At 43.2% G+C, this 12,836-nt stretch overlaps 1 protein-coding gene across 1 annotated transcript; it reads left to right on the forward strand.

The window, feature by feature from the left end:
- Nucleotides 1–351: 351 nt before the first annotated feature.
- On the forward strand, nt 352–10,800 carry LOC134673572 (CDK5 regulatory subunit-associated protein 3). The gene is made up of 9 exons (XM_063531572.1): nt 352–477; nt 560–973; nt 1,372–1,524; nt 1,966–2,190; nt 2,368–2,496; nt 6,147–6,302; nt 6,868–7,049; nt 7,706–7,877; nt 10,652–10,800. Exons 1-9 carry the CDS (start codon nt 472–474, stop codon nt 10,721–10,723), a joined length of 1,509 nt encoding a protein of 502 aa, XP_063387642.1. The 5' UTR covers nt 352–471; the 3' UTR covers nt 10,724–10,800.
- Nucleotides 10,801–12,836: the final 2,036 nt, after the last annotated feature.

A 12,836-nucleotide genomic window follows, 5' to 3' on the forward strand; every position in this document is an offset into this window, starting at 1 on the left:
TTATTTTGGTGTAATTGAAGTTGTGCCTTACCTACCAGCTTCAAAATTTATAACTAATGAATATTATGATACAACATTGACACTACCTTGATAAGAATTATACTTATCTATTTCGAATCGAGGACGTAATATACAGAAAACATGATAAGGAATCTAGTATTTGCTATACCTAGTAAGTGTATTTGTGTTATTAGGCCTTGTACTTAGACAATTTCTTTTAAAATAATATTAAATAGAAATAATAAATAACACGCAATTGATATAATTATTTATCTAATAGTTTTAATTCGTGACCGTGATTTAACTGTTGTGGAAATAATAATAATAACATGGTAACATTTTCAATATGTCAAAACTTAGTTAACACGTCACGTCAAAACGTCACCACATCACAATACAATAACACCAGATGCACAAGTATTTACCCGTAAATTTCTTTATTTTATGAACCAACAATAACAATTAATTATCATGGACGTAAGTAATAAGCATCACTATTTTCTAAGATACCGATTATCTTAGTTCCCTTTCACTTATTAACTTTTTTAAATGTTTTTAGGAAAGTAACATACCTATCGACATAAATATAGGAAAATTGCAAGATTGGCTGGTCAGCCGTCGGCATGTAAACAAGGAATGGCAGAAGAACGTTATAGCCGTTAGAGAAAAAATAAATAATGCCATACAGGACATGCCAGCGCACCAAGACATAGCAGCTTTACTTTCAGGCAGTTACATCAATTATTTCCATTGCCAGAAAATCATAGAGATTTTAAAAGAAACTGAGGCCGATACTAAGAACCTCTTTGGACGGTATGGTTCTCAGAGGATGAAGGACTGGCTGGATGTGGTGAAGAGTTACGAAAAAGAAAACTTGTACTTGGCGGAGGCAGCGCAGATGTTGGTTAGGAATATTAATTATGAGATCCCAAGTTTGAAGAAACAGATTGTTAAGGAGGAGCAATTGCAAGTTGTAAGTGTTTTTGTGTACTTGTTATAAACATATATGATATAATTATAAAGTTTGTTTAGAGTGGAGGTGAATTTAATTTTAATATGTTTTATGTTTGTATATGAAGTCCAGATGCACCTAGTATTAGAATAATATTGCTCACCTATTTTGATAAAAAAACTAAGTTTAATTATTCCCTTTTGATTTGTTGGAAAAAAAATCACTATTTGTATTGTACATGGAGGCAATCAGTTGAGAAGGAGGCTGGATCAACTGGACTCGGCTGGAAAGAGCTGGAAGTAGCCACTCAAGATACAAATGGAGGATTCTTCTGTGAGCCCTATGTCCCTAATGAGGGATAACAGGAATGCATCATTATAACAAAATTGTGTTTATCATACTTTCATTCTACATTTCAGGAATATGAAAAGAAGAATGCAGACCACCTGAAGAACGAGGCATCAATGAAGTCCGAGTTCCTGGCGCAGTGCCGGCAGCTCGGGATCCAGGGGGACAAGATCAAGAGGGAGCTGGTGGAACGGCTGAAGGAACTACCCGAGATATATGAAGATGTATGTCATTTATTATGCAATTTTCAAGTTTAGGCAATTTTATGTAGGGTTCAGTTTTGAAATGGCAATAAAGAGTAGAATAAAATAAAATAATTGTAAAATCTAACGTTTAGGCACACTTTTACCGCCCCTTATTCATAAACGCGCTACAAATCTCAATTAGCCAATAATCGTTTGTCTTTATCTGTCATTTTAGGGATTATTTGTCATTTGTCATAAAACATAATTTAACTAAATCAGGCCCGTAAGACTATAGTGACTACATAAACTAGCTACACTTCACACCACATCTATATTTTGATCAATATACTGTTCTCGCTAAAGATACTTTTGCTATCCTTACATTTCTCACCTAATCACAAAAGAATATAATTAATATCATTGACATGGGTTTGATGCAAACATGTTTTTATTAAATCCATTTTCATATCTCATTTTCAGATCGGCAAATCTCTTAAGCCCATCCAACCTGGCATAGATCTCTACTCTGCCTTCACCAAATATGCCCTCGGAGACAAGGCTCCTGAAGTTCTACCGTTACTGCAGTTTGTGGTGAACCATGGTAATGTGACGGTGTATGAGTGGAGCTACGGGGAGCCGCCGCTGGCTGTGGAGCCTGACCCGGTGCATATTGAGCTGGATGATGAGGATGGCGCTGGTGACAAGGTAATTTGTCAGTCAGAGAAAAAGAACCAGAAAAAAATATACTCATCCTTTTCTTTTGGGTGCTAGTACTAGTGTAAGACAAAGATAGTATGATTCTCTCTGTCTATGATTGAAATGAGACATTCCTTTGACAAACGATATGAAATTAAAGCATGGAAAAATAACCTTGATTTGTAGATTGATTTTGGCGACGGCGGCGGGATTGACTTCGGGTCTGTAGACGCGCCCGCCGACATAGATTTCGGTGTCGGCGACACGGGCGAGATCGACTGGGGCAACATCGACAGCGCGCCTGCTATTGACCTGGTAAGTTATCTCGAGTATCATTAGTGTCCCTAGCATGTATTTCTCAATTATATTTAGCTAGACTGTTACTGATACAGCTCGGAGCAGTTGTGACTATTGTGACACACGCACTAAGCTTCATCATCATCATTTTAGCCTTTTCGACTCCGTGTCAAACACAAAAGCTGTCACTCGGACGCCACGTCACCGAAGTGTCAAAACTGAAATTGAACTTTATGCATATGCACGTAGGTCTGTGTTGCTCTGTGGTCTGTGGATTAATTGGTCTTTGGGGTTGGACCTACGGTGTGGATATATCGGCCCAAAAAGTTAATCGCCCACTGCTGGGCATATGTGTGTATGCCACGTATCCCGGTCCCGGGCTAGTCTTATCCAGAACTGCCCCGCGATTTTTCGGATGTCATCCACCCAACGAGCCAAGTACTATTTAAGCTTACATGACTTAAATTTCAATAACAATACATCAACTATTAAGATAAGATAAGATAAAGATAAGATACAAAATAGTTTATTCAAGTAGGCATATTACAATGCGCTTATGAACGTCAAATAAACCTTTACCGGCTCCAACCGTACACCTCTGCCCCGAGAAGATTTAAATCCCCCCTCAATTGGAGGAGGGTATCCCAATATGGGACCGGCAACAAACTCGGCGGGACACATCTTTTCAAAACATTATTACACCTTATAATTAACATGCATTACGAGTAATTAAGAAAAATACAATTTAAATTACTATAGAATTCATGCAATTATACTCAGTGAGTACATAACTTTATAGAGTTTGATATAAAAAATAAACATATATGTACATGAAATCACAAATACGTAGCTCTTTCAGAAAACATATCAAATCTTACAAAAGGAAAAGAAATTAAAATCAATAAAAGAAATGAGAATACATATTATATGAATCAGGGTCATATTTGGACCTTTAGCCATATTGTGCGAAGTGATTAAGGTTGCCTCCAGAAACTCGCGAACTAAATTGACAGGTCAATATGCACATATGATACCACAGTTTGGCCAGTGCTGTTCGTATCGATATTTTCAAAAAAGTTTGAATTAGAGAATATCGCGAGAATCCACCGCTAGCGGCGCTACTGTTGCGCGGTCAGTTAAAATGTATCTTTAAGTAATTTAAATTATTTTACAAATGTTACTTGGTATTTCGAAAATTGTGCAAATTTATAGTAATAAATACTGGATAAACATATTGTAGGTAACTAAATAAATATTTTATTATATTTATTTTATTTTATTTGTTAGAAAAACTTACAGCTAGAGTAACAAGTTGTAGGTAATAACATAGAAACAGTGATTTTGGCTCAAAATACAAATAAGGCCGACCCAGAAGGGAAAATAAGATTAGGTCAGAATTTAAATACAGTTGACCAAAAAAGTCTGCAGCGATTTTAATAGCCCACGCAGTGTAAGTATTATTTTATACGTCAAAATTCTATGAAATTATGACGTATTAAATAACAGTTGCACTGCGTGGGCTATCAAAATCGCTGCAGACTTTTCTTGGTCTAACTTTAATTATCGACCAATCTCATCTACCGGTCACATTGTATAAAATTAAATCACCAATTTTAGTTTTATGGCGACAACCGCGAGCTCTTGATATAAACAACTTGCCCCCAAACCTGCATATTAAGAGCCAACAGGAGTGGTCATATCTCCATACAAACGTACTCGACTGTTTCCTCCGTGGGTTTTGATGCTAGAGCAATGATTTGTCGGACCGTTTTGCTTTTTTTTGATATTTTTGTTTTTTAAGGCGCTAGAGCCTTTCAAAAATGGACTCTTTGACTATGCCGCAATGAGAGACGTAGTATTCAAAACGGATATCAATTAGCCAAAAAAGCAAAACGGTCCGGCACAGATAATTTCATAATCATTTAGATTTCCAAATTTGGTTACGATTGGTTAAGTTTTGGAGGAGGAAACACTCGAGTACAAAACTTTGATTTTAGAGATTTTTAAGAAGGATTTTTCGCCTTGTTCTTATCGCACTAGTTATAGGAGCCGCTTCCGTTAGCGAGATGTGTATATTTACCTAAAATCAGCTCCTCCGAAACGTCTTAACATTGAAATTTGTCAGTTTCACATCCGCACCTCCTGATTTGATTGGTAACGTCACAATCTTACAATCGAATCAACCACTTTTCTCGTCACATTCATACAAGTGGAAATCGTTTGTGACCCCTTTATAATTAATTATCACATGGGTAGTAAGTGCATCTTACTTATCGATATCATTTTATCGACATATACCCCTGACTATTTTTTCTTTGCTATTCCTGGTATCATTTTATTTGTCAAACTCATGTCAATTTATAGTGCGTCAAGCAAATCTTGTCAGTAGCAATGTAAAGCAAACTAAAGTAGGGCAACACTCAAAGAGTAGTATTGCGCTAAGAAAAGCAGCAATGTATAATGTACATCGAACCAAAACTTTTTTTTCCGCTGAGCGCGCCTTGTCACGTACGTCAATTCAAATTGTCACTCGCGGATTCTCTATTGAAAATGTTTGAAATTGTTATTAATACGTATATAGACGGACAATTTAAAAGCGGTGTGTGATGTTGATAAAAATGATTAACCAATTTGAAGATCTCAAAATAAAATTGTAAGTGGACTATGCCGTTAAACAAGAATGTATGAATAAAATCATTGCTTCAGCAGGTAGATGTCATACTGGATTTTCATATTTTATTAGATTTCTCAGTTGGCACTGTAAGCATTGTAGGCACCTTAGCTTTAATTAAGCACAGTCTTGTTTAATATATTGGTATTTAATGGTGACACAGCAGAAATATCTCTTGAAATAGAATCGATTCAGAATGAAAACATTGTAAACCATTTGTAAACAAACAAGATGATGGCTGTCATTCACGGTCCACATTCCACAGATAAAGCACAGATGACACGCGATTTTCGAATTATTCGAACACAGTGTTGCTAACCCGCGATTTTTCAAATTTGCCGCCGTTTGCTACTGACAAGATTTGCTTGACCCAGTATAGTTCGCGAGTTTCTGGAGGCAACTTTTTGTAGGTAGGTCATACTGAACAACTTTTTCTATGGGACCAACCCCGAAATTCCAAAACAAAAATTTGGCCTTCCCATTGAAAACGTCGACATCCACTCAACCAAAATGTATGAAACGGCCAAAAAAATTTTTGTGATTTCGGAGTTGGTCCCATAGAAAAAGTTGTTGAGTATGGCCTACCTAATAACCTCGCGCAATATGGCTAACGGCCCAAAAATGACCCTGTATAATGGTTATAATGGGATAATCTTTAACCTTTTGAACGCCGCGAGTATCGTGCGCCGCGTCATCATGAACCTTGCTGGAATACACGAAGGTTGATATTGGGCTGTAGCCGCGCGCGTCAGTTGACGTCTGTGGCGGTCAAAACGTAAAAAAAAGAATGGGAAAAATATGTTATTATTATTTTTATTTCACATGGCTTTTTAGATTACTTAGGCCCACTTGCATCATCCCATTAACCCGGGGTTAAGCGGTTAAACCGTTAACCTAGTGTAACCATGGCAACTCTAGGTTTAACCAGTTAACCCCGGGGTAGTGGAATGGTGCAAGTGCGCCTTAATATATTCTTATAAGATTAGTTTATTCACAGGACCTATCAAGCGACCTAGCCGCCGTAGCCCTAGAAGAGTCCGGTATAGTGGTGGAGTCAGCGGGCGTGGCGGGCGGCACCGCGCGCGGCCGAGACGCTTTAACACTGCTCGACAACCCTAGTACTAGGAACCAGATCATCGACCAACTGGTCGAGGTCAGTAGCTGTAAACCACATTACTCAACCCTTTAACCGCCACAGTCGGCCATCGCCGACAAATGCTACAGTATAAAATGAACATTAATACATTGTAATAAAGTTTACTATTGCATGTCATGTAAACAGTCGTGGTGGTCAAAAGGTTAAAGGAACTTACTATTATCTACGCTCGATGGGGGTCTGAGGACATCTTAAACTATAATCAGTGTGGGAATTGAGCGTTTCTTTTATTTCTTGCCATTTTTATACCTATATTGTGTCCTGCGCGATCCTGACTAGAAATAACACAAAACTGGCAAAAAACAGTTTTGTGTTATTTCTAGTCAGGATCGCGAGCCCTTTTCAATTTTCATCTTTATAGAGGAAAAAAGTGTCCTAAAATTTCCATACATTTTTCAAACTTTCCTTTTTGTTACCGCCATACAAAGTATATGGGGAAATGGTAACACAATAGGAAAAAAACTCTGGGACATTTTTTTATCCCATTAGGATCGAACGAGCTCGTGATTCTGAGAGTAAAAATGACTACCTTTAAAGGCACTAAATTATTTTTTGTTCACAGCTCGAGTCCTTCCTAAAGATGCGCCTCTACGAGACGAGCACCGACACACAGTCCTTCTCGCTCTTCCAGCAGCTGCCGACGGAGAGCCCGGACGCGCTGGCCGCCATGTTGGCGACCGCTCAGGCCAGCGCCGCGCGACTCACCGCCACCAACCATTTGCACAACGTTAAACACTCACCTAGGTACTTTATAATTGATCCTATAGACCAGGCGCAAAATACGTCAGCTGCCGCTCTGTTGGTAAGCCAGAAATGTGCGTCTGACCGCTTCTAATACAAACCATTTGCACAACGTTAAGTATTATCAGGTAGTTAAGGTAGTTTATGATAGATCTTATAGAACAGGCGGACATTTAATCAGTCATAGCTTCCCGGTCTGTATACAGTTAGATGTCTGGTGATGCCTCGTGAACATCAACTGCCGCTCCGTCGGCCAGTGAGTACTCACCGCTACTAATGCACAACGCAATGATAAAGAGTCACCCAGACACTCGCTACTCAGGACATACAATAAGGATCTCCCCAGATATATCGATGCACATTTGGCAAAAACCGATAGAAAAAACTATGCCGGCGCGATAGGAGCGAAAAAGCCATCGACGCGTCGGCTGGTGCCGGTCGATGCGAGCCGGGCCGAACGACTTTCGCTCTTATTGCGCAGACATAAAACTTTTCTCTTCGGATTTTGCCGATTCCGCGTCTACATATGTGGGGGAACCCTAAGTGTGCGATAATCTCTATGCCTAATTATGCATATCTTTAATGTGATTATTGCATACAAATAGTGTCTCATCTTAAATCTTACAAACTGGATCTTTTATGTTAAAATTTCCTCGCAGATACGTGGACATGCTGACAGAACAATTGAAACAAAAGCTGGTGGTGTGCGACAAGCTAGCCGGTCTCGCGGCGCGCGCCATACAACAGCGCGAGGCGGCCATAGCGCGGGCACACAGCTTGCGGCCCGAGGTCTCCGCTCTGATCGCACGCACTCGGACGCTGCAGGAACAGGTACTGAAACATCCAGCTGTAGTGCTCCTAAATACAGTCTAGAACAACTACAGAAGCTGGTGGTGTGCGACAAGCTAGCCGGGCTACAGCAGCGCGAGGCGGCCATAGCGCGGGCACACAGCTTGCGGCCCGAGGTCTCCGCTCTGATCGCACGCACCCGGACGCTGCAGGAACAGGTACTGAAACATAGCTGTAGTGCTCCTAAATACAGTCTAGAACTACTACGGAAGCTGGTGGTGTGCGACAAGCTAGCCGGGCTACAGCAGCGCGAGGCGGCCATAGCGCGGGCACACAGCTTGCGGCCCGAGGTCTCCGCTCTGATCGCACGCACCCGGACGCTGCAGGAACAGGTACTGAAACATAGCTGTAGTGCTCCTAAATACAGTCTAGAACAACTACGGAAGCTGGTGGTGTGCGACAAGCTAGCCGGGCTACAGCAGCGCGAGGCGGCCATAGCGCGGGCACACAGCTTGCGGCCCGAGGTCTCCGCTCTGATCGCACGCACCCGGACGCTGCAGGAACAGGTACTGAAACATCTAGCTGTAGTGCCCGTAAATACAGTCTAGAACAACTACAGAAGCTGGTGGTGTGCGACAAGCTAGCCGGGCTACAGCAGCGCGAGGCGGCCATAGCGCGGGCACACAGCTTGCGGCCCGAGGTCTCCGCTCTGATCGCACGCACCCGGACGCTGCAGGAACAGGTACTGAAACATCCAGCTGTAGTGCTCGTAAATACAGTCTAGAACAACTACAGAAGCTGGTGGTGTGCGACAAGCTAGCCGGGCTACAGCAGCGCGAGGCGGCCATAGCGCGGGCACACAGCTTGCGGCCCGAGGTCTCCGCTCTGATCGCACGCACCCGGACGCTGCAGGAACAGGTACTGAAACATAGCTGTAGTGCTCCTAAATACAGTCTAGAACAACTACAGAAGCTGGTGGTGTGCGACAAGCTAGCCGGGCTACAGCAGCGCGAGGCGGCCATAGCGCGGGCACACAGCTTGCGGCCCGAGGTCTCCGCTCTGATCGCATGCACCCGGACGCTGCAGGAACAGGTACTGAAACATAGCTGTAGTGCTCCTAAATACAGTCTAGAACAACTACAGAAGCTGGTGGTGTGCGACAAGCTAGCCGGGCTACAGCAGCGCGAGGCGGCCATAGCGCGGGCACGAAGCTTGCGGCCCGAGGTCTCCGCTCTGATCGCACGCACCCGGACGCTGCAGGTACAGGTACTGAAACATCTAGCTGTAGTGCTCCTAAATACAGTCTAGAACAACTATAGAAGCTGGTGGTGTGCGACAAGTTAGCCGGGTTACAGCAGCGCGAGGCGGCCATAGCGCGGGCACACAGCTTGCGGCCCGAGGTCTCCGCTCTGATCGCACGCACCCGGACGCTGCAGGAACAGGTACTGAAACATCCAACTGTAGTGCTCCTAAATACAGTCTAGAACAACTACAGAAGCTGGTGGTGTGCGACAAGCTAGCCGGGCTACAGCAGCGCGAGGCGGCCATAGCGCGGGCACACAGCTTGCGGCCCGAGGTCTCCGCTCTGATCGCACGCACCCGGACGCTGCAGGAACAGGTACTGAAACATCCAGCTGTAGTGCTCGTAAATACAGTCTAGAACAACTACAGAAGCTGGTGGTGTGCGACAAGCTAGCCGGGCTACAGCAGCGCGAGGCGGCCATAGCGCGGGCACACAGCTTGCGGCCCGAGGTCTCCGCTCTGATCGCACGCACCCGGACGCTGCAGGAACAGGTACTGAAACATCCAGCTGTAGTGCTCGTAAATACAGTCTAGAACAACTACAGAAGCTGGTGGTGTGCGACAAGCTAGCCGGGCTACAGCAGCGCGAGGCGGCCATAGCGCGGGCACACAGCTTGCGGCCCGAGGTCTCCGCTCTGATCGCACGCACCCGGACGCTGCAGGAACAGGTACTGAAACATAGCTGTAGTGCTCCTAAATACAGTCTAGAACAACTACAGAAGCTGGTGGTGTGCGACAAGCTAGCCGGGCTACAGCAGCGCGAGGCGGCCATAGCGCGGGCACACAGCTTGCGGCCCGAGGTCTCCGCTCTGATCGCACGCACCCGGACGCTGCAGGAACAGGTACTGAAACATAGCTGTAGTGCTCCTAAATACAGTCTAGAACAACTACAGAAGCTGGTGGTGTGCGACAAGCTAGCCGGGCTACAGCAGCGCGAGGCGGCCATAGCGCGGGCACGAAGCTTGCGGCCCGAGGTCTCCGCTCTGATCGCACGCACCCGGACGCTGCAGGAACAGGTACTGAAACATCCAACTGTAGTGCTCCTAAATACAGTCTAGAACAACTACAGAAGCTGGTGGTGTGCGACAAGCTAGCCGGGCTACAGCAGCGCGAGGCGGCCATAGCGCGGGCACACAGCTTGCGGCCCGAGGTCTCCGCTCTGATCGCACGCACCCGGACGCTGCAGGAACAGGTACTGAAACATAGCTGTAGTGCTCGTAAATACAGTCTAGAACAACTACAGAAGCTGGTGGTGTGCGACAAGCTAGCCGGGCTACAGCAGCGCGAGGCGGCCATAGCGCGGGCACGAAGCTTGCGGCCCGAGGTCTCCGCTCTGATCGCACGCACCCGGACGCTGCAGGAACAGGTACTGGAACATAGCTGTAGTGCTCCTAAATACAGTCTAGGACAACTAAAGCGGGAGTCAACCATTATAGTCGACGAGTAGAAAAAATAATAATTTAATTTTCATTTGTTTCCTAGTTCAAATAGTTAGAAATATATTTGTTTTTCAGATCGAAGCGGACATATCCAAGAAGTACAAGGGCCGCCCGGTGAACATCATAGGTGGCGTCAAATTCTTATGAGCAGCCTGTACAAATGCGAAATGACGCTGTTTCCCATTGTTGACCTCTGTATTTAATATATGGCAAAGTTTATTTACAAGCTGATTGTTTCATTTAAAGAGTATCGATTACCCCTGGCGACCTCACATAGAAGTTAAGTGTCACCCGAACCGGCTTCAAAGAGCCGTTCCCATACAATCGAAGGTAATATCTCATTTTAAAACGACATGCTTAATTACACAGTCACCTGCAATAATGTATTAAATTAAATACAGGACATTCTTACACAGATTGACTAAGTCCCACACAGTAAGCTCAAGAATGTTGTGGGTACTCAGACAACGATATATAATATATAAATACTTAAATACATAGAAAACAACCATGACTCAGGAACAATAAGTAGATTGTACAACAGGGGCATAAAGTGACCCATTTTTACCCGAGGCAAATTTTTGGTCTGAGCGAAGCGAAAACCAATATAGTAGACGAGGGTAAAAATGGACATTTATGCCTTTGTTGTACACTCTGCTTTTCACTTCGATTGCGAGGAAAATATACTATTTTAAAAATCTCATATTTTAGGTTATTTTAACGTATTTATTCAAGACTAAAGAAAATTGTTCTTGGGCCGGTCGGGGGCGCGCCGGCAGGGCTGGCAGTTTGTATGGCAGAATTTGGACTTTATTGCTAAGTCGATAAGGGTCGTAATAGATGATTTTACTTTATGCTCTAGAGCATAATATGCGATTTTATGTCGTCTACGCACGACATAAAGGTGCACTTTTTGAGCATGAGAAGTGAAAATATCTATGTTATCACACAAATAAATGCCCTTACTGGGATTCGAACCCAGGACCATCGGCTTCACAGACCGGTCGTCAAAACGAAGGTACCTATTACACAATGAAGGCCGCAAAAATATCTTATTCGATCTTATTTGTGGAGCCATAACAGCGTGTCATATATTTTTGCGGCCTACGAAGAGTAACATATTATTGCAGGTGACTGTACGAATCTTGGCTTGAACATTTACGTAACACGTATCTATGTCTGGTACAGTCGCTATCAGATATATCAGAGCGGCCGAGGTGCTCAAAAATATCTGAACACGTACTCTAACGCCTTGACAATAGAGGCGTGTTCAGATATTTGTGAGCACCTTGGTCGCTCCGATATATTTGATGGCGACTGTACTAGTTTCCGTTGCTATAATTGTAATAAGTACCCATATAAAAATTTTGAGTGAGTGCTGGTTTTACATACCTACAAAATCTCGTCGTACGATACGATAACCAAATGTCATTATGCGGGTATAATTCTTATGTCAGTGTACGTTCGAATTGACCTGCATGTAATTTTACGATACATCAATATTTGCTAGTTACCTTCCGTCAATGTTTATTAACACGTTTAAAAACCCTTGCAGAACAAATATTTGTATTTCAATTATTTACCTAAACATGATTGCTCAACCTACCAACCAATACCGTGATTCGTCTCTTTCATAGTTTCATAGTGCATTGGGCACTTGAGAATTGCTTCACATTGCACTTAACACACTGCCGCGTACTAACAACACAGTTAATTAACCAACAGTAGACCTTAACACTTGGTAATAAGGTGCACGATTGAGGTACAGTCGCCATTAGACATATCGGAGCGCATAAGGCGAACACGCCTCTATTGTCAAGGCGCTAAAGTGCGTGTTCAGATATTATTGAGTACCTCGGCCGCTCCGATATATCTGACGGCGACTGTACTGTGTTGACGATATTTACTCGACAGGTGTCAGTTTACATACATAGTATGTTTACTTGCAGAATTGGCCTTACACTAGGTATGTTCGATGTTTGCAAGATTATTGCGTTACGACCCTGGACTAGTAGACATCTTATGAAGAGCGATCATGTGCAAGAGAACAGTATTAGCATATGTTAATTGATTGTGAAGCCTGACCAGGAATATATGATAACGCGCCATGTAGCGAAATTTCACTGGAACTTATTTTTTCATACTATATACTGTCATCATATACATGAGAATAGCAGCGCCCTCTTGACAATGATCATATATTAGTGATCAGGCTATAATATAATAGATGTGTAAAGGCTAAGAGAAAATTCTTGCATCT

The sequence above is a fragment of the Cydia fagiglandana genome, chromosome 2 (assembly GCF_963556715.1).
Source record: "Cydia fagiglandana chromosome 2, ilCydFagi1.1, whole genome shotgun sequence".
NCBI classification, from domain to species: Eukaryota; Metazoa; Arthropoda; class Insecta; order Lepidoptera; family Tortricidae; genus Cydia; species Cydia fagiglandana.